The sequence below is a fragment of the Paralichthys olivaceus genome, chromosome 1 (genome assembly GCF_024713975.1).
Source record: "Paralichthys olivaceus isolate ysfri-2021 chromosome 1, ASM2471397v2, whole genome shotgun sequence".
Lineage (NCBI taxonomy): Eukaryota > Metazoa > Chordata > Actinopteri > Pleuronectiformes > Paralichthyidae > Paralichthys > Paralichthys olivaceus.
In genome coordinates this window covers 29276618-29301126 of record NC_091093.1, presented here as the reverse complement: position 1 = coordinate 29301126, position 24509 = coordinate 29276618, and the positions used below count along the sequence as shown (strand labels likewise).

Sequence of the window (24509 nt, the reverse complement as noted above, 5' to 3'; positions counted from 1 at the left end):
GATTTTACAATGAAACTGCCAAGTTAACTACTTTGTCCACACACACACACCTCAGTGACCAGTGGAAATGTTGGACAAGACCTCAGGTTCTAAATGCAGATGCTGTACAATACAGCAAACAATTGAAACACCATCTTACACAGCATAGAGCCAATGATGCAGAGCAGAGATAATAATGGAATGATGAACTTCAACATGCTATAATGCTATAATGGTGCAGTAACATAGTTAAAATGACAAAATAATGTCATATATCTTTACTGATGTATTTGAACAATTTAGAGACATGAGATAAGACATCATAATATAGAATGCAGAAGCTTTTCGTCACTTTAAAGCTACTTTTAAGATGGTGTTGTGTGATAAAGTACCACTGTTTACTTTCCATCGTTATGATCACAGCTACACGTGTCTCAAATAGTCCAACAAGACATAAACAACATGCTCAGTGACTGCAGACTCTGCAGACTCTTTGTTGGAGTCCAAACTAGAAACCTGTGCAGTGTCCTCGCATTGAGCAAAGCGGGAAACAAGTCAAACATTGACATCTGCTGGTAAAGGACGTGAATGCATTGAGAACTTCTTGCCCTGTGTTCTACCAGTCAGGAAGGGCCTCCTCCCAGGGTGAATATCAAACTGTAAATCAGAGTCCGAGGTTGGAGAGTAGGCCAGGATACCTGGTTCAGGTTAGTCAGGGTTGGAGTCAGGTCAAGCATCATAAGAGTCAACTGGTTGGGGGAGGGAAGGTTTAAGTGAAGTGACAAAACCTGGTTAGGAAACAACCTGGTGGTGGCAAGAATGTAATATGATCATTTTTAGATTTGGGGGAGGCCTGCTAATCTGGCCTGTTGTCTCCTGTTGTCTTGTCCACAGCTCCACAGAAATGCAAACAGATATAAAAATACCATTCAAAGAATATGACTTTTATTTGTGCCACAGCAAAACATACATTCAATGCCTTCACAGATTCACTTTTATTGACTTCATATATTTGACTTTTTTTCCCATAATCACAAACCATAACTTACCTATGATGCACACAGCACATTGTGGAGCAAATAGAACTTTTCTGGGTGTTCAACAAAGTGAGGAAAAGTATAGAAACCAACAGATCCAAAAACATATTCACATTCTATGAGCTGCACGTGTAGTTCCACAGATCAACTTGTAAAAATGAGCAGAGCTCTACATTCATTACAGGAGCAGTCCTGGTTTCATCCACCCACTTTTTCCACAAACACACATTCAGTAGAATAGAGTATAGAACAGCACATGGTTCTTATAGCACCAATAACAGGCTATTCATATTCTCATAATGATAATAGTCAGTGTTGTGTCAGTTCACGTTTGAAAAGAACTAGTTCACGTTCATTGAATCCAGTTTGTATCAGGATGATATAGGTGACAAACTTACCATCATGTGTTCAGTGATGAATGGATGGTGTCGGATCATCACTTTAACACTGACTCCTGCTGTTCACGTCACGTCTCGTGTTGTACTGAGCACACAAAGTGGACTGGTCATTTTTCAGACTGAAGAAAAAGTTAGGGAGCATCCATCTCCTCGATGTTCAGAAACCAGAACCTGACCAAAGCGTCCTGTACTTTACTGTCCAGCAGGTCGGCTGAAGACATTTTTTTGAACTTTGAGGCTCTCAATATGGCCTCGATTTCCGGGGGACTCACTTGAATGTTCTAGTTCCACTATGTCGGTCTCTAGATCTTTCATAGATCTGGTGATGTCTCGCGTGACGTTGAGGGTGTGCTGTTCACACAGGAGTCTTATTTGAGTCGGACCATGGTCCCACCACTGCCTAAGACTGTTAAAATCACCCTTCCTCTGTCTAGAAACACCCCAGAAATAAATAAGGACATCCATAAACTTTTTATTAAAATGTCAATATGTGCTTTTTGGTCAAATATTTCTGATGGCACAGCTTTTAAAGACATTAAAATGATGTTTAAAACAATAAATAGGATCGAGCCTGGCTGAGGAGACCCTACTCTCTGTGAGGTGGGACCAGGTGTACTGTCTGCAGTCTGGGAGCATCCTCCTCCACACATCCACCAGGCCGTGGGAGCGGACCAGCTGCTTTAAGGCGTGCTGAGAGGCTGCATGAGGCTCTGTGTGGTTGCGGTCTAAAATGGCATCTTCAGTACAGTTAAAATCCTCACCCGATAATAAAAAACCCTCCACGGCACAACATCATTAACTCTGAGTAAAAAACGCTTCCTCTCTGCACCGGTTGTTGGAGCCTAAACGTTGATAAAAACAGCAGTGAAGTGATGGAACTGAGCTTTGACTAAAAGAAGCCTCCCCTGGATAAAATGCTGGACCTCCAGTGAGTTTGGTTTAAAAGCCCTGGAGAAGAGGAAGCCCACTCCTCCACTCACAGAAGTGTTGTGACTTAAAATGGCTTCCCCCTCCCCCACACCCCCCTCCAGTCAGACGCATTATTAAAATCACTGTGTGTTTCTTGGAAAAAGAAGACGTCTATTCTTTTCATTTTTGCTGTTGCGTAAATAAAAAGTCTCTTCTTTTGGTCTCTTGCACGGCTTACGTTAAAAACCCCGACTTTAAGAACCTCCATGGTGAGTGAGATGTTACAGACTAAAGTAGAAAACAATCAGTTCATGAAAACACACATTGCTGCCTTTTCCATCACTGCTCAGTTGTCTTTTTTCTTTGAGCACAAGTTTCTTCAATCTAAAAACCTCCTGGTCTGTGAGGCCGGACTCTTCCCTCTGGCTCATGTGGAGTCTGGAGGAAACAAGAACACCCGAGTCTGGGAAGTGTTCTTCCACCTTCACCCCGTGCTGGTTCTTGGTTTGATGTAAAAAGGTTTTCATTTAGTTTGTTTGTGAGTGCTGTTCAAACTTGGGACGTCACTGCTGTCAGACACACACTCATCATTCCCACTCTCATCACGGTTCATTTCATTTTCCTCCACTTTGCTGTTTGTTGCATCATTCGTTCACTTCTTGTTGATCTCCTGCGTTTTATTGTTTGCTTTGATTGGACAGTTGTTTCTGCCTCTTCCTCCACCTCAGCCTCCTCCACCTGTTCACTCCATGGCACACTTTTATCTGCTGTTTCCTTTCCTTTAGTGACCCTGTTTCCTCCATCCTTCCCTTGCTGCTCACTCTTTTCTTCAGCTGCTTTCCTTTCCTCCTCTCCTGTCTTCTCCTCCACCTGTTTCATACACACCCCACTCTCCCCACTTTCTTCTTCCCCTTCACCTCCCTTTCCTCTACCTCACCCACAACATCCTCCCCCCTCACACCCGGTGCATTAACTGAACTCCCCCCGTGTGTTGGGTCGGTCACAGCGGGTCTCCGCGGAGAGGCGATCGGCCGGAGGGTTTCACCGTTTCACACCGAAACATCACGTGGTCATAATCACGGACTCTCACGTGGAAGCGGAGGTCGAGCTCCTCGTCCCGGTTGTTCGCTCTCATGTGGACAGGAGCACCTTGGTGGCGGGTTGGGACAGCGGCAGCACCTGCACCAAACAACCATTCACGGTGATTCCTGTCTCGACGACCGAGTTCAGCTTCTCCACCCGATCCAGGAAAACGACCACGGCGCTGTTGATCCGAGCGGCCGACACGACGCCGCTGTGACCGACCTTCTCCCCCACAGCGAGGCCGATGTCCTCCACGCTGCAGGGGGAGGTGGCAGAGATCTTTACGCCATGTTTGCGGGTTAGAGATGGAAAATTCCCGCTGGCCATGGCGTCTGCCACGAGGACCGAGAGAAGAAGACCCACCAAAACAACAAACCATGAACTCCAGTGAAGCTTTAACCATTAAACTGTGTGAAAATAATATCATTTACAACAAGAACAAACTCAAGAACCAAACTCACTCACTCACACCACAATCTCCCAGCATGCACTGAGATCAAGGAAGTCCTTTTCTTCCACTTCCACAACAAGTCCTGGGTCCTGAGGACAACGTTCAGACATGTTGTATTTCTTTGTGCTTGTTTGGCTGTTTTTAACCGAGCTGTGTCGCTTGTTCATAAAGAGGCCCCCCACAGGGTCCAAGGCCCCGCAGGGTCCAAGGCCCCGCAGACGCCTCGGGCCCCTGGATCTCGGTATCGTGTTGTAGCAAACAAAACCAGACCTTGACTTTATCTAGAAGTTGTTGAACGTGATATCTAAATCATCCACCGTACCTTCCTGATGCTGATGGAACACAAGCATCAGTCTGGTTCCTGCACCATCGCTGATGCCAGTTTGGCGGCGTTCGGCCGGTCCTTACATGTTTGGTGACATCGGGGAGTATTTTGGTTCGACGTCAGCGGTCACACCAGCAGCTGCGTCACTTTGAGCTTCACGTCATTGAGCGCGATCAGATTTGTAACGACAGAACGTGGCCTCACAGGAAACGGAGGAGAAACCTCGTCCTGATGCATCAAACACAGGAAACACACAGAACACGCACACGCCAGCCGGGTTTGAGTCTCCGTCCACTGCTTTTACTGTGCGTGAATATCAGGAGATTTAGAGAGAAGAGCATCAGGCCCCAGGTCTTGGCAGCTTCCTGTGTCTCAGGACAGAATCACATATGAAGGCCGAGCGCCCAGATGACACGTCTGCTGTAAACTGCTGGTCCCTGGATTTTGTTTGTATTTTCGGTATCGTTTTCTCTTGGTCTGAACGAGCCAAATGTTGCTTTCTCACATCTGCTCTGTCTGGAAACAAAAGCCAAACAGTGAAAAATAAAGGTTTCACCATGTTTCAGTTTAGATGAGAGAACTGCGACAAGTTTAACAAAGAGACAAAGAAGATTCAAGTTCTTTAAAAATATTTCTGTATTTAACATGTTGAGAATGTTTCATATCTGTCAAACCACAGAAAGAATCACTGGGTTGGAAACAGCTGCAACAAAACTAAAATCTCTTTTACAGTCATTACATTTCAAGTTGAGTGGGATTAATATAAAAATGAAAACCATCAGAGGGGCGATACCTTGCAGATGCTGTCTATACCCAATCAGGCAATGATCTATTTATGATAAGATAAACACGATAGTTAGTTCTGGATCAGGTGAGTCCTGAACCATCCCTTAGTGATGCTGCTATAGCTCTAGACCGCTGGGGGAACTCCCATCATGCACTGAGCACTTCTCCCCTTCTCTCTGTCCCCACATTTATTTATTTGACTACATGTCACTAACTATCTGTTTTTTTTCCATGGATACAATATTCTGGTATCAACCAGATTAAGACAATAATCTGAAGAAGACACTGACGTATAAACTGTGTGTTCTGATCAACTTAACCTGAATGAGATCATACTCAGAATAATCAATAATCATTGATAAAACATTAGAACGTCCTGTCGGAGTTTACACAACATGTTGACATACGACAGTTCCAAGTGATGACATCATGTCCTGGACGTAGTGAGGACGGTGGACTGGACACTGTGTGACAGCTGATCTCAGAGCAGCTCACCTCCTCTGATTCCTCTGGAGCTCTGTCTCCACTCTGCCTCCCAGCAACAAGGCCCAGTCAGAGCCGCTCTACACACAAGCTGCTGCTGCTTCAGCCTCTGGATCATCAGGACACAGCTCAGCCTCCGTCCACACACACTGTCCTCTTCACACTCACCTAGAGAAAGATCCTGTCCACCATCTGTTGAGAGAAGAAGACATCAGTGTTGACAGAGACTCACTTCATCAGCTGTGAGTCAGTGATGCAGCACATCCAGTATAAAGAGCAGCAGGGACTTCAGTCCTGTTCAGAGGTGGAGCAGCTTCCTCTCTGCTTCATGTTCACGTGTTGGAATGAACACGCTAAGAGCTGCACACACTTTGACCATCACGTGTGTTTCCTCTGCATGTGAAAGTGCAGAGTGGACACTTGAGAGGTGGATTTCCTGCTGTTACAGGTGAAGACATGTGTCACTGTGTGTTGATGAACATGTGCTTCTCACAAACTGTCAGTGGACAGATGAGACAGATGGACCTCAGCAGAGCTTCTGCTCTGGAGAGACAGCTCATGGTTACCATGGTGATGATGCTTCTCTGAGGTGCAGGCTTCAGTCACACTGATCTCAGAGCTGTGACAAAGAGCCAACTGATCAGTTCTTCACTGATGAAGTGAGAGAACAAAGTGAGGACTCTCTGAGGACACACTCTGTCTCTGAAGTTAACCTGATAACCACAAATCCTGCTTCGTAGTACAGACCCTGGATCTGTACTGTGATACTGACTGTGTTTAGTAAAATACTGATGAAAGCAGCGTGGACTGACTCCAACCATCTACTGACCTCAGAGTCTCCAGTCGACAGTCTGAACTCTGCTTTAGATCAAGCAGCTCCTTCACTTCTGAGTCCTGCAGGTCGTTGTAGCTCAGATCCAGTTCTCTCAGATGAGAGGGGTTTGACCTCAGAGCTGAAGCCAGAGAAGAACAGCTGATCTCTGACAGTCTGCAGCGACTCAACCTGAATAAAGAATAAAACTTAACTGTAAATTAAACTGAGTTCATGTGTGAAAATCACAAATATTCATGTCAGCACAGACTCATAACATGGAAGATAAATATGAAATCAGACATGTTGGACTAAAGACGAGTCCTGATTCAGTAACAATATATTATTTGGACCCGGTCTCTGTCCTGCAGATCAGTTTAGGAAATCCAGAACTAAACACAGATGAGTTTTAACAAGTATCTGAATATTTAAAATGTCAAATTAATTCATGAATTCAAGTTATGTATGAAGAGTGATTATGTTAAATTAGAATTAAATGAGATAAATCGTGTATAAATGTTGTGTTATAGATATGAGATCTACAAAAGTCAGTCAGTGAACTGACCTCAGAGTCTCCAGTGGACAGGTTGGACTCTGTAGAAAACCACACAGCTCCTTCACTCCTGAGTCCTGCAGGTAGTTGAAGCTCAGATGCAGTTCTCTCAGATGAGAGGGGTTTGACCTCAGAGCTGAAGCCAGAGAAGAACAGCTGATCTCTGACAGTCTGCAGTCCTCCAACCTGAATAAATAACAACAATAATAAACTTTATTTATAAAGTACTTTTTAAAAACAGAGTTTACAAAGTGCTTTGACAGCAAATCAAGAAAAGTAAATAACAACTTGAACACATAAAAGCCGTAATATGACAATAGAGATAAAAGAACAAGTACATCAAAGGTGAAAATGATAAAAACACATCACATCAAAGCAAGTCTATAAAAATGGGTTTTAAGAAGTGATTGAAAAGACGTCACTGACTCTGCCTTATCTCCTCAGGTGGGCCGTTCCAAAGCCGAGGGGCCCTGATGGTAAAAGCACGGTCACGGTTTAGTTTTCAACCTGGACTTTGGAACAGCAGGATCCACCTGAGGATCTAAGGCTGCGTGCAGGCACAGACAGGCTCAAGAATTCTGTGATGTAGTTTGGGGCCAGATGCTTTAAAAGTTATCAGTAAAATCTGAAAATTAACTCTAAAACGGACAGGGAGTCAAAGGAGAGAAGCGAGGATCAGGGTGATGTGATGTTGACGTTTAATACCAGTGAGAAGCTGCTGCTCTGAACTAGTTGGAGACTTTGTGACTTTTGTCTTCTTCCAGAGAGGAGGGAGTTACAGGAGTCCAGATGATTCACAGAGAGCGAGTGGACGTGTTGATGACGGACACAAACGTGACGGATATGAGACTGAAAGAGTGAAAATATCTCAGGATGAAGAAGAAGAGACACGCAGAAGACGAAGATGTCAACTTGGAAAGACGAGGAGATTCCAGATGTTTTGGTGATAAGGGAAGATGCCTGTGTGGATGAACTGTAAACAACAACACTGATCTTTCCAAAGCAGAGTTTAGACGTCATGTCCCGCCTCCTGCTGCTCCTCCAGTTCTTCATATATGAAAGACAAACTCCAGAAAATGTCCAGACACTATTTTACAGAGTTCAAGACTGAAAACAGCTTGAAAGACCTTGTGTCCTCGAGGTTCAGTTGTTTGTAATATGTAACTTCACCACTAGATGTCTCTAAATCTCTTGCTGGACATCTTCAGGAGTCGTACATGTGAACGTAGACAAGTGGACAACATTCACATGTAGGACACCTGGAGACGTCACTAAATCCTTCACAGTGAACCTGTAACTTAACATAACCATGGTTATCATGGAGATATGTGTTTTGGCTCCACCCCTCGTCTGAATGTCCCCACATGTTCCTGTTGCTGTGAACGAGTCTGACCCGGACAATCTCCTGCTGCTGCTTCAGCTCCAGAAAATGTCTGCACACAATTTTCTGAAGAAGTTCCACAGTTGATGTGTGAAAAGGGCGAGCAGTGATATGATCATGTTTTCTTGAAGTGGCGATGATCTGAGCAGCAGTTTGACCAGTTGAAAGTGGAGCAGGGAGGCCTGAGTAACACGTGTGTACAGGGCGCTACAGACATCTAGTGGTGAAAAGATAAAGGCATGGACGACCCCGTGTAAGTCCTGAAACCATAGGAAGGATTTCATGTTTGAAATGAGCCCAGTCCCAGAACACGAACGCAGCACGCTGTCATGTGGTCGGTCCACAGGACCACCAGGACAGATCCTGGTTAGCTTCCACAGAAACATTACATGTACACATTGTCCAGCGTTGGATTGTTTATCTGTCAGTAAAAGTTCAGTCACATTGAGCCTGACTCGGTCCTCACCGCTCATTCTACAAACATCTCTCAGCTCAGTATCAGTGTTCACTGTTAGGAACACATGTTCTGAGCTTTGACCTTAAAGCTCCAGTGTGTAAGATTCTATTGTTGGAAACTGAAGAGAAAATAATCCAGAAATACTTTATATTGAAATATTTACATATACATACTTTATATTTTATAAACCTGGACAAACTTAAGCTTTCGAGTTTCTATGACGGCTAAAGGTTCTCTTTAATGTTTGGAGGGAGCTGCAACATGACACTTCACCACTAGATGTCACTAAATTCTACACACTGAACCTTTGACATTAAAACATGATGTCTGACCTCAGAGTCTCCAGTGGACAGGTTGGACTCTGTAGAAGACCACACAGCTCCTTCACTCCTGAGTCCGGCAGCTCGTTGTAGCTCAGATCCAGTTCTCTCAGATGAGAGGGGTTTGACCTCAGAGCTGAAGCCAGAGAAGAACTGCTGATCTCTGACAGTCTGCAGTCCCACAACCTGAATAAAGAATAAAACTTAACTGTAAATTAAACTGAGTTCATGTGTGAAAATAACAGATATTCATGTCAGCACAGACTCATAACATGGAAGATAAATATGAAATCAGACATGTTGGACTAAAGACGAGTCCTGATTCAGTAACAATATATTATTTGGATCCGGTCTCTGTCCTGCAGATCAGTTTAGGAAATCCAGAACTAAACACAGATGAGTTTTAACAAGTAGCTGAATATTTAAAATGTCAAATTAATTCATGAATTCAAGTTAAGTATGAGGAGGAATTATGTTAAATTATAATTAAATGAGATAAATCGTGTATAAATGCTGTGTTATAGATATGAGATCTACAAAAGTCAGTCAGTGAACTGACCTCAGAGTCTCCAGTCGACAGGTTGGACTCTGTAGAAAACCACACAGCTCCTTCACTCCTGAGTCCTGCAGCTTGTTGTAGCTCAGATCCAGTTCTCTCAGACGAGAGGGGTTTGACCTCAGAGCTGAAGCCAGAGAAGAACAGCTGATCTCTGACAGTCTGCAGTGATTCAACCTGGATAAAGAAATGTGAATATTTGAATGTGTCCTCCTGTTATTGTGGATCGTCATCATGTCAACACAGACTCTCAACATGCTGCTGACCTCAGTCCAGTCTGTGACCTGAAGATAAATATCACATCAGACATGTTGGACCATTGTTTCATTCATCACCTTCTTCTCTGTGTGTTTGGTCACTGAGTAGGTTTGTGTCATTAAACACTGTTTAAAGTAGAGATGGCTCCTGACAGTCACTTCCTGTTTGGTTCTATACTCATCAACTGTCCAACGTGCTTCAATAAGAACGTGTCTTATTGTTGAGAACCTGAGGAGGACGAGTGCTCGGCCTCAGTCCACATGTTATTCACTGACACTAGTGATCAGGAGCAGGTGTGTGCAGGTGAATGGAGTTGGGCTGATGAGGTGGACGTGACTGACAGGCTGGGTGAGGGACAGATGACTGAGGGACAGTGAGCAGAGCAGAACTGAGACAATTCAGTTTAAATAGATAATGACCAAATAATAAGGAACGTTGGAAAAGTGAACATTCAGGGATTTAAGGACCTGACCTCAGAGTCTCCAGTGGACAGTTTGGACTCTCCAGTCCAGCACACAGCAGCTTCACTCCTGAGTCCTTCAGGATGTTTCTACTCAGAACCAGTTCTCTCAGATGTGAGGGGTCTGACTTCAGAGCTGAAGCCAAGACTTCACAGTGAGTCTCTGAGAGTTTACAACCACCGAGTCTGTAATTAAAGAAAATATCAAATCTGTGAGAATAAAATCAGTAAACACAACATTCATACAACACGTGATCATGTGACCCTCACCCTGGTAAATCCTGTTTTTGCCTCATGAACATTTTATCTTAAAAGCACCTCAAGAGAATCCTTTCAGATCTGGTACAAGCTTCATTCAGACTAACAAAGTGGCAGAGGATGTGTTCACTGATTCAACATGTTATTGATCATGTCTGGACTCACAGAGCCTTCCTGCAGTTCCTCACAGCTGGGATCAGTCTCAGTCGACCCTGGTTTGATGTGTTGAAATTCTCCAGGTCCAACTCATCCAGAACCTCCTCTGACATCTGCAGCATGTAGGCCAGAGCTGAGCAGTGGATCTCAGAGAGTTTCTTCTTCGATTTGTTCTCTGACGTCAGGAACTGTTGCATCTGCTGATGTACTGAGTGGTCGTTCATCTCAGTCAGACAGTGGAAGATGTTGATGCTTCTGTCAGGAGAAATGTTATCACTCTGCATCTCCTTCAGGTTGTTGATGATTCTCTGGATGATCTTTGGATTGTTCTCTGTTCGACCCAGCAGGCCTCCTAAGACTCTCTGGATGATGTTTGGATTGTTCTCTGTTCGGCCCAGCAGGCCTCCTAAGACTCTCTGGTTGGACTCCAGACTGAGGCCGTGAAGGAAGCGAACAAACAGATCCAGATGACCATTTTTACTGGTGAGGGATTTCTTCATGGTTCTCTTCAGGAGGTCCTCCATGGAGAAGGCACCCCATGTGTTCCCATATGTTCCCAAGAAGTTCTTGAGTTCTTCTCTGTTCCTCTTGGTGTAACAGTGGAACATGTAGACTGCAGCCAGAAACTCCTGAACGCTCAGATGAACAAAGCAGTAGACTGATTTCTGGAAGATCACACACTCTCTTCTGAAGATCTCAGTACAAACTCCTGAGTACACCGAGGCCTCTGTGACATTAAGACCACACTGCTCCAGGTCTTCTTGGTAGAACATGATGTTTCCTTCCTCCAGATGTTTAAGTGCCAGCCTCCCCAGCTTCAGAAGAACGTCCCTGTCAGCCTCCATCAGCTGCTGTGGACTCGTCTCATGTCCTCCACCGTACTTGTTGTTCTTCCTCTTTGTCTGAACCAGCAGGAAGTGTGAGTACAGGTCAGTCAGGGTCTTGGGCAGCTCTCCTCTCTGGTCTGTGGTCAACATGTGCTCCAGAACTGTAGCACTGATCCAGCAGAAGACTGGGATTTGACACATGATGTGGAGGCTCCTGGACGTCTTGATGTGTGAGATGATTCTGCTGCTCAGCTCCTCATCACTGAATCTCCTCCTGAAGTACTCCTCCTTCTGGGCGTCAGTGAAGCCTCGTACTTCTGTCACCCTGTCAACACATTTAGCAGGGATCTGATTGGCCGCCGCAGGTCTGGAGGTTATCCAGACGAGAGCCGAGGGAAGCAGATTCCCCTGGATGAGGTTTGTCAGCAGCACGTTGAATGATGACCTCTGTGTGACCTCAGACACGACCTCCCTGTGGTTGAAGTCCAGAGAAAGTCTGCTTTCATCCAGGCCGTCAAAGATGATCAAAGGTTTACAGACAGCGAGCGTCTCTGCCGTGAGCTTCTGTAATGTTGGATGGAAAACACGGAGCAGCGTGAGAAGACTGTGCTGCTCGTCTTTCACCAGGTTCAGCTCCCTGAACGAAAGCACAACCAGCAGACCCACATCTTGGTTTTCTAAACCCTCTGCCCAGTCCAGAGTGAACTTCTGCACCGAGAAGGTTTTTCCAACGCCAGCGACGCCGTTGGTCAGGACGACTCTGATGCTGCTCTGCTGGTCAGTGAAGGCTTTAAAGATGTCGTGGCACTTGATGGGAGTGTCGTGGAGGCTCTTCCTCTTGGAAGCCGTCTCAAGCTGCCTCACCTCATGTTGAGTATTAACCTCTTCACTCTGTCCCTCTGTGATGTAGAGCTCAGTGTAGATCCTGTTGAGGAGGGTTCTACTTCCTGTTTCCTCAGTTCCTTCAGTCACATGTTCACATCTCCTCCTCAGACTGATCTTATGTTGGTCTAAAACCTCCTGCAGACCCCGATCTGCTGAAAGACAAGAAACAATGTGAGACTAAAGACAGAGAATCTGAGAATCTGCTGATTGTTTTCATCAGATACAGAAAAACTAGAGAAAATCAAAGCTTTTGAACTTTGTGCTTTTATAACCAAGTGAAATGTTGATGCTGTATGAAGGAACAAAATCAAACATGTGCTGTTGTCAGAAGTGAAGACATCAGCAGACACATGTACAGTGCTGCTCTGACCGGCTGTCTGAGCTCCAGCTCCTCTTCTGGATCTTTGTCCACACTGGGGACAGGAGGAGTCTCCTGAAGAACCAGACTGGTCCCAGTATGAGGTGATGCACTGTCTGCAGAACCAGTGTCCACAGCTGGTGGAGACTGGATCCTTCAGGACGTCCTGACACGAAGCACAGCGGGACGACTGCTCCTCCTCAGAAACATGACTCCTCCTCCTCTCTCTGTGAAGACATGTCCTGATAAGTCAAATGTCACAGTCACAGGTCGTCATCACTTCTGTCAAGGAGGTTTTGTTTCCACCCTGTATTTTTGTGTGTTGGTTGGTTGGTTCGTTAGTGGGATTATAAAAACCACTGAACAGATCACCAGTAAACTTGGTGAAGGATGTGTTCTGTGAACCAGATGTTCAGAGGACTGATGTTTATGAGTGAGTGAAATTTGGTGCAGATCCAAATAAAAATGAGTATGTAGTGAATTTCAAAGTGGTTTCATCAGGAGCGTGTTGGGCCTTGGTGGAGGTCTGAGCTCTTTGAGGGATTCTGAGAGATTAGTCACCAATTTCAATGAAGCTGTGTCCTAATGCAGGGGCCACACTAGAGGAAACTACATCCTCTTCAGATCAGTTCACAGTAGAAACAGTCTCTTACTTTGTGTGTGAGGGTCCAGGTTCATTACTGAAGTTTAGAGAAAGATGTTTGGACCGGTCACTCTTCAGAGACACACAGCTGAACTCTGGAGACTCTGCTCTCAGTCTTTGGTCCTCACCTCTGCAAACACAAACATGTTTTTATTCAGAACTCATCATTCACTGATTCATTCTCTGATTCATTCTCTGAGGATTCAGTTTGGAGGTTCACATGTTTGTAGCAGGTCTCTTACTCTGTGTGTGAGGGTCCAGGTTCATTACTGAAGGTTACAGGAGGAATATCTTTGGACCGGTCACTCTTCAGAGACACACAGCTGAACTCTGGAGACTCTGCTCTGTCCTCTTCCTCCTCATAACCACTCATCTTCAGTCTGAGAGGAAAGACACTGAGCTCACAGGAATCAGGACAAACAGGTCTGTTCAAGAAACACACACACACACACACACACACACACACAGTAATGTATGATTCTGTATTAAACACTTGATTAACAGATGTGATGAAGATAAAAAGTGAAATTGTGAGTTAACTCTGCTAATGAGTCATTTGAAGACACTTTGTTCCACACCTGCTGTTCACATCTGTCTCTGGTGATCCCATCACATGGAAACTACGTCTGTCACCAGGTGTGAACTGACAAACTTGGAGCCGTGTGATCAGCAGATGGATGTTAACAGCAGGTGAGAGAGTGTGACAGTAAAACTTTCAGAAAGTTGTGTGAACACTCACCTGCTCACTTTTCTTCTCCTGCTCCTCCAAGTGAAAATGGAGTCTGACACTCTCCTGCTCTCCTGCTCCTCCTCCGTGTTGAAGCAGTTCAAAGTCCAGTTCCATGAAGATGAACTGGTTCATGTTCACAGTTCATGTTTTATTAGATCATATATTTATTTAATAATTGATGAAGGATCATGAATCCAGATCTTCACTTTCACACTGAGTCCTGACTGTGAGCGTCTCATGTTACTGAGCTGTAAAATGTTGACTGGTCATTTTTCATGATGTTTAAATGAGCCTCATAAACTCTGGACTCAAACAGACACTGAGTCACTTCATGAACTGATCAGGTCCTGATCACTAGTGATGAGAGTTTATTAGTGACAGTGAGAGCAGCTCAGAGTGGAGGAGGAAACAGAAACTAAAGTGAACGGACTCTGCTCCTCTCATCTTATCTCAATGTGTGAGTCACTGAGCAACGTCCAAACACTCGCCATGAGCTCACAGCAACAGTCAAACCACACAGGTGATCATTTATGTCACTTACATTCAAAACATTGTTGTTTGTTACATCAGAGGCTGTTTTTGCATTAATGTGAAGAGGGAAAGTTTCTCATTCTGAACTGAATTAGGTTTTAAATGTTTGGTGATGTAAAGGTAGAAGGATTTTAACTTTCACTGAGATAATTATGATTTTATTGTTGTGGGGAAAAAAAAACATTTGGCACGAACATCAGTTCATTTCTTATCCGTCCTTAAAGAGTTTAGATAAGAATATTTAGATTTACCTCTAATAAAGTAATAAACATGTTAATAATTAAAATAAATGTTGTCGGTAGCCTTACAGAAGTTAAAAAAATAGATGAACCTGCTCTGCCCACCAGTCATTTTGCCTTTTTCAATATGTGTTGCAGAGCTGCAGTCTGGATTTTACAATGCCTGAAGTTTTGTGAACTCCTTGAGTGCATTTATTGATTTGACAGTTAAATGTTAATATTTCATCAGTTTCAAAGACTTCCTCTCTCTTCCAGGAACTAAATTCTGCTGGAGAGACATCGAACGTCACCTCAGTTCCAACCATCGCCTTGATCCCGAGTTTCTGTAGAGTCTTAGTGTTTTAACTGACTTTAACATTGTGTCTTTCACGATTTCAACCAGGAGTCTTTTATAAGTTAGAAGTGGCTGTCAACCTTTTCTGATTCATCAAAACCAAGACTTGTGAAAATAACTAGTCTAAATATTCTCACTTATACTATTTTCTAGTTCTATTTTATCCATATAACCTTTAAGGACACTACTCGGGATATTCTGGTGGAGAAACACAAAAAAAATCTGCTGATTGAATTTATCATCTTTTTTGTCCGAACCTGTAAAAGACACAAAATTCTAAATGAGTCTAGAATTTACAAAATAAAAGAATAATAGTTTGTATAGTTCACATGCAAATGTAGATGACAAATGTTTTATCCTCAGTTTGCTGATGCACATGAACTTGGTGTCAGAAGTGGTAGATGTGGTCCTGTACATACGCAACAAGTCTTTATTTTCTTCAGTCTTTAAATGATATACTTTGGGCCTTACAGTTAAGTCGTACAAATGTAGATATATTGAGTCTGAACACAATGGTAGAAATCACACAAACTGAACGACTTCAATGTCCTTAATTACAGTGCACAACGCTTTTTCTCCTCATGTGTTTAGATAGAAACGTTCCTCTCAGGTGTTGGTCACTCTGAAGTCTAAATGGTTTCATCAGTCTCTCTGTCATGTTCATGGACTCTGAATAATTGCTGCTGAACAGAGCGGAGGTATAGGAGAGGTGGAGGGCAGACCAGGTGATGGACAGCAGTGGGGCTGCTCATCCGATGCCTCGCACCACTCTCATTAAGCTGTGAATCTTTGACAACAACACCCGCTAAGACGAAGACAGGCTGTTTCTTGTTGCTCCACCTTGTCATTGGTGTAACAATGAAACTGCCAAGTTAATGACTTTGTCCACACACACACACACACACACCTCAGGGACCAGTGGAAATGTTGGACAAGACCTCAGGTTCTAAATGCAGATGCTGTCCAATACAGCAAACATTGAAACACCATCTTACACAGCATAGAGCCAATGATGCAGAGCAGAGATAATAATGGAATGATGAACTTCAACATGCTATAATGCTCTAATGGTGCAGTAACATAGTTAAAATGACAAAATAATGTCATATATCTTTACTGATGTATTTAAACAATTTAGAGACATGAGATAAGACATCAAAATATAGAATGCAGAAGCTTTTCGTCACTTTAAAGCTACTTTTAAGATGGTGTTGTGTGATAAAGTACCACTGTTTACTTTCCATCGTTATGATCACAGCTACACGTGTCTCAAATAGTCCAACAAGACATAAACAACATGCTCAGTGACTGCAGACTCTGCAGACTCTTTGTTGGAGTCCAAACTAGAAACCTGTGCAGTGTCCTCGCATTGAGCAAAGCGGGAAACAAGTCAAACATTGACATCTGCTGGTAAAGGACGTGAATGCATTGAGAACTTCTTGCCCTGTGTTCTACCAGTCAGGAAGGGCCTCCTCCCAGGGTGAATATCAAACTGTAAATCAGAGTCCGAGGTTGGAGAGTAGGCCAGGATACCTGGTTCAGGTTAGTCAGGGTTGGAGTCAGGTCAAGCATCATAAGAGTCAACTGGTTGGGGGAGGGAAGGTTTAAGTGAAGTGACAAAACCTGATTAGGAAACAACCTGGTGGTGGCAAGAATGTAATATGATCATTTTTAGATTTGGGGGAGGCCTGCTAATCTGGCCTGTTGTCTCCTGCTGTCTTGTCCACAGCTCCACAGAAATGCAAACAGATATAAAAATACCATTCAAAGAATATGACTTTTATTTGTGCCACAGCAAAACATACATTCAATGCCTTCACAGATTCACTTTTATTGACTTCATATATTTGACTTTTTTTCCCATAATCACAAACCATAACTTACCTGTGATGCACACAGCACATCGTGGAGCAAATAGAACTTTTCTGGGTGTTCAACAAAGTGAGGAAAAGTATAGAAACCAACAGATCCTAAAACATATTCACATTCTATGAGCTGCACGTGTAGTTCCACAGATCAACTTGTAAAAATGAGCAGAGCTCTACATTCATTACAGGAGCAGTCCTGGTTTCATCCACCCACTTTTTCCACAAACACAAATACAAACATTTCTGTCTGTGAACACAGAATTACAATATCAAATAATGAGAAAAGACAAAGTCTGAATGACACAATAAAGAGTCCAGAGATCAACTAAGAAACAAGACAACAACACTTTCAGGGATAAACAACAAACACACTGATCAGTTCAAATCATTCTATTTCTCAGACTTTGAGCAGAGTGAACCCTCTTTAACACACAAAACTATACAAACACAAACACAAGCTTTTCCTCCACCAGTGAAACATCTTGTCAAACAAATGTCTAGAAGAACAAGAAGTCAAGAGACTGTTGGACTCACCGGATGTTCACAGGAGAGAAGAGTCTGATCAGCTGTTTGGAGACAGAGCTGCTACTGGACCAGCTGCTGTGCATCCATCTGTCCACAGGGAGGCGCCCTCATGACTTCTGCTCCGTATTTAAAGGCGGAATGGTGGAATCAATGATTCACACATCAATTAAAAAGTGTTGAAAGGAAAGATTGGAGACTTTCTGTCTTTATATGATTTTTCACAATATTTATTATCTATTTAATTCTCTCTCCTATCAGTGGAATTCAATGGCTGATGTGCATTCCACTGTATATATTCTGTTTCAATTGTAAATATAATTTCTATTCTATTTATATTTTATACCTCCTTGCTCTTATATTGCATGTTTACTTATTTATTGCTTTTACCAGAGTCTATTTTCTGATTATCCCTACTATTACTACTGTTGTGATTATACTATATTAAACGTGGCACCATTCAATGTTGTGCTTTTGGCCATTCAATAAATGTGGCTATCAGAAACATATCAAATATGAATATTAAAAATATTAAATAATAACTTGAATTGATAAAAGATAAATCGGGGCACCGTCCGTCAAAGGAAGGGAAAAGACAGTGTAACCTGGAGTGTATGACCCAGTAAGTTAGACAGGTAGATAAATACCGTACCCTGGTTCAACTCAAGGAGCGAGGGAAGGCTAATGTGCAAAGTTAACACAAATATTTATTTACACAAACAACTCAGAGTGAAATCCATTCGGATTCAAAATCCTCCGAATAAACAAGAAAATAACAAACCGAAATAAAGTGTCCTTTCCAGCTTCTAGCTGTTCTGATAGCAAAGTTCAAAGTTCAATAAAGTTCAGTCCAAAGTCAGTTAGAGTCCATGTCAAAGTCTATGGAGTGTGTGTGTGTGTGTGTGTGTGTGTGTGTGTGTGTGTGTGGAGCTCCTGGTCAATATCCACACTGTCCGAATAATGTCCATCCAGCAGAAAACAATGTGCAGAGCAGAATATAAAGTTCTCCATCACTTTCTGTACAGAATTATATTTCTTGTCTCTGTCCAACTCCAACGCAACCTAGAAACAACTGTATCATGAGACATAAACCTCAAGTCACCGTTCATGTGAGTCTTTCCCAGTGTTTCATGAACCACGTTGCACAGACGATGATCTCTCATCGGTATCAATGCTCATGTTTCAACCATCTCAAACTCAAGTTCACGCAGAGTTCACGTTCAAACATGAAACCCTGTCAGTTCACACGTCATCAGCCTCAGCGGACGATCATCAACCTTGCACATGGCGTCCAAACATGACGCAGCAAGAATTACGGTCGTCACGTGAACAATTCCATGGACAACTCATCCTCAGCATTCTAACTCACTGAATATCCCGTATTGACTACGCACGAAGCGCCCCCTGGTGGCTACTCAAAGCAACTACAGTCACAAACACAGCTCTCTTCATGAACTCACACATGAAGATGAATGAACATGAATCCAGCAAGAAAACACACGCAATAAACCCAACTGTATTTTTCATGGGGTTACAACAGCAAATATATTGAATGAGTCTCATGGAATTACTGACTACAAATCTGGAACTCTGATGAATAACTGAATAAATAACAATCCTTTGCGTAGCCTAGCGTAATAATAAAGCCCAGTTGTGTTACCCGTCCATGAAAAAGGGGGGAAGGTCCTTTTTGGATGTGCTGTTTGAAGTCCAGTGAAGTGGTCCTGTTGGTTTGTGGCTCCTGTTGTGCGTCTGTGGTCAGACCTTGCGTCGTGGCCAATTCTGCTGAAGTTCTCTCGCGTCGCTGCCTTTGGAAGGTTTTAGCAGTCTGCTCCAGGCAGGCCTGCTGGAAGTTGGAGAGCTTGGGTGGGGAGGAAGTCTCCCTGGCTGGGAGAGCAGGAGCAGTACCTCCTCCTCCAGGAGCGGTTGGTAGGCAAGACAGAAAGAGATGGAGGAGATTCAGAGAGAGGCTCTGCCAGTACTGCGACCAGCCAGGCCACACCCTTGTCCAGTGTCCAAATCGGCCAAAAGATTAGGCTCATCAGGCAGAGGAGGGACCCTGTTGAGCCAGACGAGCTCCTCCATCAACCGTAACTCATCCCAAACTTCTCTGGTAGATGCTAAGATCAGTATTAATTCTCTCTGTCTCCCTCTCTAGGCCCTGGTGGGTTCTGGAGCTGATGAGAACTTCATGGACTCTAGTTTCTCAGAGCAACATCCCTCTCAGTCCTCTTCCTGAACCCATAGAGGTTAATGCCTTAGATGACACCTGGCTCGAATTATCCACCAAACCACCCCTATTACCCTGCTCACCTCCAACCACCAAGAGTCCATCCAATTTCTGGTCATATCTTCTCCTCACTCACCCTTGTTTCTGGGTCAACCCTGGCTGCAACTCCACAATGCCCACATTGTCTGGAGACAGTGTAGTAGGTTGGAGCGTACATTGTCACTTACACTGTCTCAGAGCGGCCAGGCCTTCTTCAGGTTCCATTCACTCACCTGTTTCTAAAACTCCTGACCTATCCCTTGGTCCCTCAGTTTATCACGACCTTGGGGAGGTTTTTCAGAAAATAAGACAAGGCCCTTTCATTACCCCCTCACCGACCTTACGATTGCACCATCAACCTCCACACGCTTCCCTCCAGCAGAATGTTCAACCTGTCAAAACCTGACAAAGAGACTGTGGAACAATACATTCAGGAAACGCTGTCTGGGGGACTCATCAACCATCTTCATCCCCTGTAGGAGCTGGATTCTTTTTTGTTAAAAAGAAAGATGGCTCCCTGCGAGCCTGTATAGACTTTCATGCTCTCAATAATAGTACAGTTAAAAACAAGTATCCACTGCCCCTGATAGAATCAGCTTTGATCCCGTTCATGAGGCTAACAACTTCTCTAAATTAGACGAGTGGAAGACGGCTTTCAACAACCCCCTTGTGCCATTTGAGTACCGGGTGATGCCGCTTAGCCTCACCAATGCTCCCGCCGCCTTCCAAACCTTAGTTAAAGATGTGCTCAAAGACATGCTGAACCGATCTGTGTTTGTGTATCTAGATGACATCCTCATTTTCTCCTGAAGTCAGCAAGAACATCGGCAGCACGTCAGGTTAGTGCTCCAGAGACTTCTAGAGAACAAACCTGACTTTGTGACTCTAAAATGAAAAATTCGAACATTAATTAGCTAATGATGCATTAATAACAGCTTCTCACCATCATCATTTCAGACAGAGGAGTAAAGTCAGAGCAAATCTGAGTCTTTTTACGTAACTCATTGAAAAGAGAGCAGGGTTCCAGTTCCAGTCATTAAGCATCTATTCCATTGACATCACTGCCACGTCCTACCACGTTCTTGTGTACCAGATTGTTGTACATCGTTCTAACAACAGCTCAACTCTCTATCAACATCTATGATGCCTGGATAAAAGTCATTACACAGAAACTGGTTACATCATGTTGGCAGTCTTGAAATGATTTGCCCCGAGACTGTTGTGTGGATCGGAACGTACACTAGAGGCTAACACACCTTGAAATTGACTCTACCGCGAGACCTAAAGCTGCAAGACTAAAGACAAGTGAAGGAAAGACATTTTCTACTACGTTTGCAGATTAATGGAAACTAACAATACATGATTTGCATATCTGCAGAAAAAGAGCAGATATTAAATCAGATAAAGATGTGTACAATAGGCTACATAAATATACATATGGAAATACTGGAATGTACAGATGGGAATGCAGTGAAGTGAGCACGTGTCACTTGTTGCACATTGTTACAATGCAAAGTAATAATGATGTCCTCAAAAGGTTTTCGACAGCAGAACATGTAATATAGCCGACACGTATACAACAGTTATATCACTTAATATTTGAATGCAGTTCAAAAAACACAATTACTAAGCAATATGAGTACACCATACTTAAGAGAAATGACTTTGTTCTCCTTGATCTTTAGGGAAACCTAGTGTGGGAAGCCCAATCACTCATTTGTTGTGCAGCGCTGTTAGGAGTGTGTAGTGTGGCACATCTTGTAAATTATCAGTAAACAAAAATAAAAGAATTAACATCGCATGGACCCATAAAAATATGGACTTGGGAATTCGGCCTTATTAAAATACAGTACATATAAGGACAGAAGCAGAAAACCATAAAACAGATTTGAAGGGATGACACCATAACTGTACGCAGCGTCTCAACCATCCATGCCCCGGATCAATATGAGTAAGTAAACGTTCACAAACTAGTCCACATCTCCCTGAATAAGTCAGAAACAGCAGTAGTCGCTCTCTGAGAGTGTGGCATCAGTGGAAGCTGCCTCTCAACAATCAATGACACAAAACATAGACGAATGTATTTATTAATTATATATTTATTTGACTACATGTCACATTAAGACAATAATCTGAAGAAGACACTGACGTATAAACTGTATGTTCTGATCAACTTAACCTGAATAAGATCATACTCAGAATAATCAATAATCATTGATAAAACATTAGAGCGTCCTGTCGGAGTTTACACAACATGTTGACATACGACAGTTCCAAGTGATGACATCATGTCCTGGACGTGAAAAATGTCACTTCGAAGGTTCAGTGTGTAGAATTTAGTGACATCTAGTGTTGAAGTGTCCTGTTGCAGCTGAACAGCCCTCCCCTCCCCCTCTCCTTCTAAACATGAAAAAGAAACTGTGGTAGCTTCAGTTATTAAAACCCAAAAGGTTTTAGTTTGTCCAGTCTGTTAAAAACATGGCGGCCTCCATAGAGAGGATCCCCTCCATGTAAATATATTAAGTATTTGAATATAAAGTATTTGAATATAAAGTATTTGAATATAAAGTATTTGAATATAAAGTATTTAAATATAAAAGGTCTTTTCTGGGGTAAAGAAAACAACAATTCATAAAATTTGGATGAAATGAACCAGTGAAAACATCATGAGGATTATTCTCCATTAAATTTCTGCCAATAGTTCCATTTCACCTAAATCTTACACACTGGATCTTTAAGGGATATTCCCTCATTTCCTTTTATTTCATGTACATTTGTACAAATAGATTTAAAATATAAGACGCTCGTCTGAACTCAGCAGTTATTTATTTATAACAGCGACTGCTCACAGCTTCATGTCCCCACCAGTAGATAGAATCTCACTTTCTACATTTGAAAGTTACATTTGCATTAAATCTGCATATTTTTCTGCACATAACTTGGAAATATTTACAACTTTGACTTTTCTGTGTCAAAGGACAGAGCAGCAGCAGATCCACTGATGATGCTGTGTCACACAGGAACACACAGGGAGGACGGTGGACTGGACACTGTGTGACAGCTGATCTCAGAGCAGCTCACCTCCTCTGATTCCTCTGGAGCTCTGTCTCCACTCTGCCTCCCAGCAACAAGGCCCAGTCAGAGCCGCTCTACACACAAGCTGCTGCTGCTTCAGCCTCTGGATCATCAGGACACAGCTCAGCCTCCGTCCTCACATGGACGGAGGCTGATCTTAACAAAGGCCAGGTCCTCCATCTGTTGAGAGAAGAAGACATCAGTGTTGACAGAGACTCACTTCATCAGCTGTGAGTCAGTGATGCAGCACATCCAGTATAAAGAGCAGCAGGGACTTCAGTCCTGTTCAGGGGTGGAGCAGCTTCCTCTCTGCTTCATGTTCACGTGTTGGAATGAACACGCTAAGAGCTGCACACACTTTGACCGTCACGTGTGTTTCCTCTGCTTGTGAAAGTGCAGAGTGGACACTTGAGAGGTGGATTTCCTGCTGTTACAGGTGAAGACATGTTTCACTGTGTGTTGATGAACATGTGCTTCTGACAAACTGTCAGTGGACAGATGAGACAGATGGACCTCAGCAGAGCTTCTGCTCTGTAGAGACAGCTCATGGTTACCATGGTGATGATGCTTCTCTGAGGTGCAGGCTTCAGTCACACTGATCTCAGAGCTGTGACAAAGAGCCAACTGATCAGTTCTTCACTGATGAAGTGAGAGAACAAAGTGAGGACTCTCTGAGGACACACTCTGTCTCTGAAGTTAACCTGATAACCACAAATCCTGCTTCATAGTACAGACCCTGGATCTGTACTGTGATACTGACTGTGTTTAGTAAAATACTGATGAAAGCAGCGTGGACTGACTCCAACCATCTACTGACCTCAGAGTCTCCAGTCGACAGTCTGAACTCTGCTGTAGATCAAGCAGCTCCTTCACTCCTGAGTCCTGCAGGTTGTTGTAGTCCAGATCCAGTTCCCTCAGATGAGAGGGGTTTGACCTCAGAGCTGAAGCCAGAGAAGAACAGCTGATCTCAGACAGTCTGCAGCTCTTCAACCTGAATAAAGAATAAAACTTAACTGTTAATTAAACTGAGTTCATGTGTGAAAATAACAAATATTCATGTCAGCATTTCATGATTTCATGTTTGAAATGAGCCCAGTCCCAGAACACGAACGCAGCACGCTGTCATGTGGTCGGTCCACAGGACCACCAGGACAGATCCTGGTTAGCTTCCACAGAAACATCACATGTACACATTGTCCAGCGTTGGATTGTTTATCTGTCAGTAAAAGTTCAGTCACATTGAGCCTGACTCGGTCCTCACCGCTCATTCTACAAACATCTCTCAGCTCAGTATCAGTGTTCACTGTTAGGAACACATGTTCTGAGCTTTGACCTTAAAGCTCCAGTGTGTAAGATTCTATTGTTAGAAACTGAAGAGAAAATAATCCAGAAATACTTTAGATTGAAATATTTTATATTTACATACTTTATATTTAAATACTTAACATTCAAGTACTTTATATTTAAATACTTAACATTCAAGTACTTTATATTTACATTCTTTATATTTTAGAGTGGGTCCTCTCTGCGGAGGCAGCCATGTTTTTTTTACAGTAGCCGAAACTGG

At 43.2% G+C, this 24509-nt stretch overlaps 1 protein-coding gene and 1 long non-coding RNA gene across 2 annotated transcripts in view; one reads left to right on the top strand and one right to left on the bottom strand.

Moving 5' to 3' along the window:
- The window catches only part of LOC138411103 (NACHT, LRR and PYD domains-containing protein 5-like), a 402447-nt gene that overhangs the window by 267773 nt on the left and 110165 nt on the right, over nt 1-24509 (bottom strand). The window contains exons 20-22 of the mRNA XM_069529793.1: nt 9533-9706; nt 8986-9159; nt 6828-7001 (exon numbers count right to left, since the gene is read on the bottom strand). Of these exons, the coding sequence (XP_069385894.1) occupies nt 6828-7001; nt 8986-9159; nt 9533-9706 (522 nt within the window). The remainder of the gene's footprint in view (nt 1-6827; nt 7002-8985; nt 9160-9532; nt 9707-24509) is intronic.
- LOC138411119 (uncharacterized) lies at nt 6997-8644 on the top strand. The gene is made up of 2 exons (XR_011243776.1): nt 6997-7495; nt 7580-8644. It is a non-coding gene; the product is annotated as an uncharacterized lncRNA (long non-coding RNA).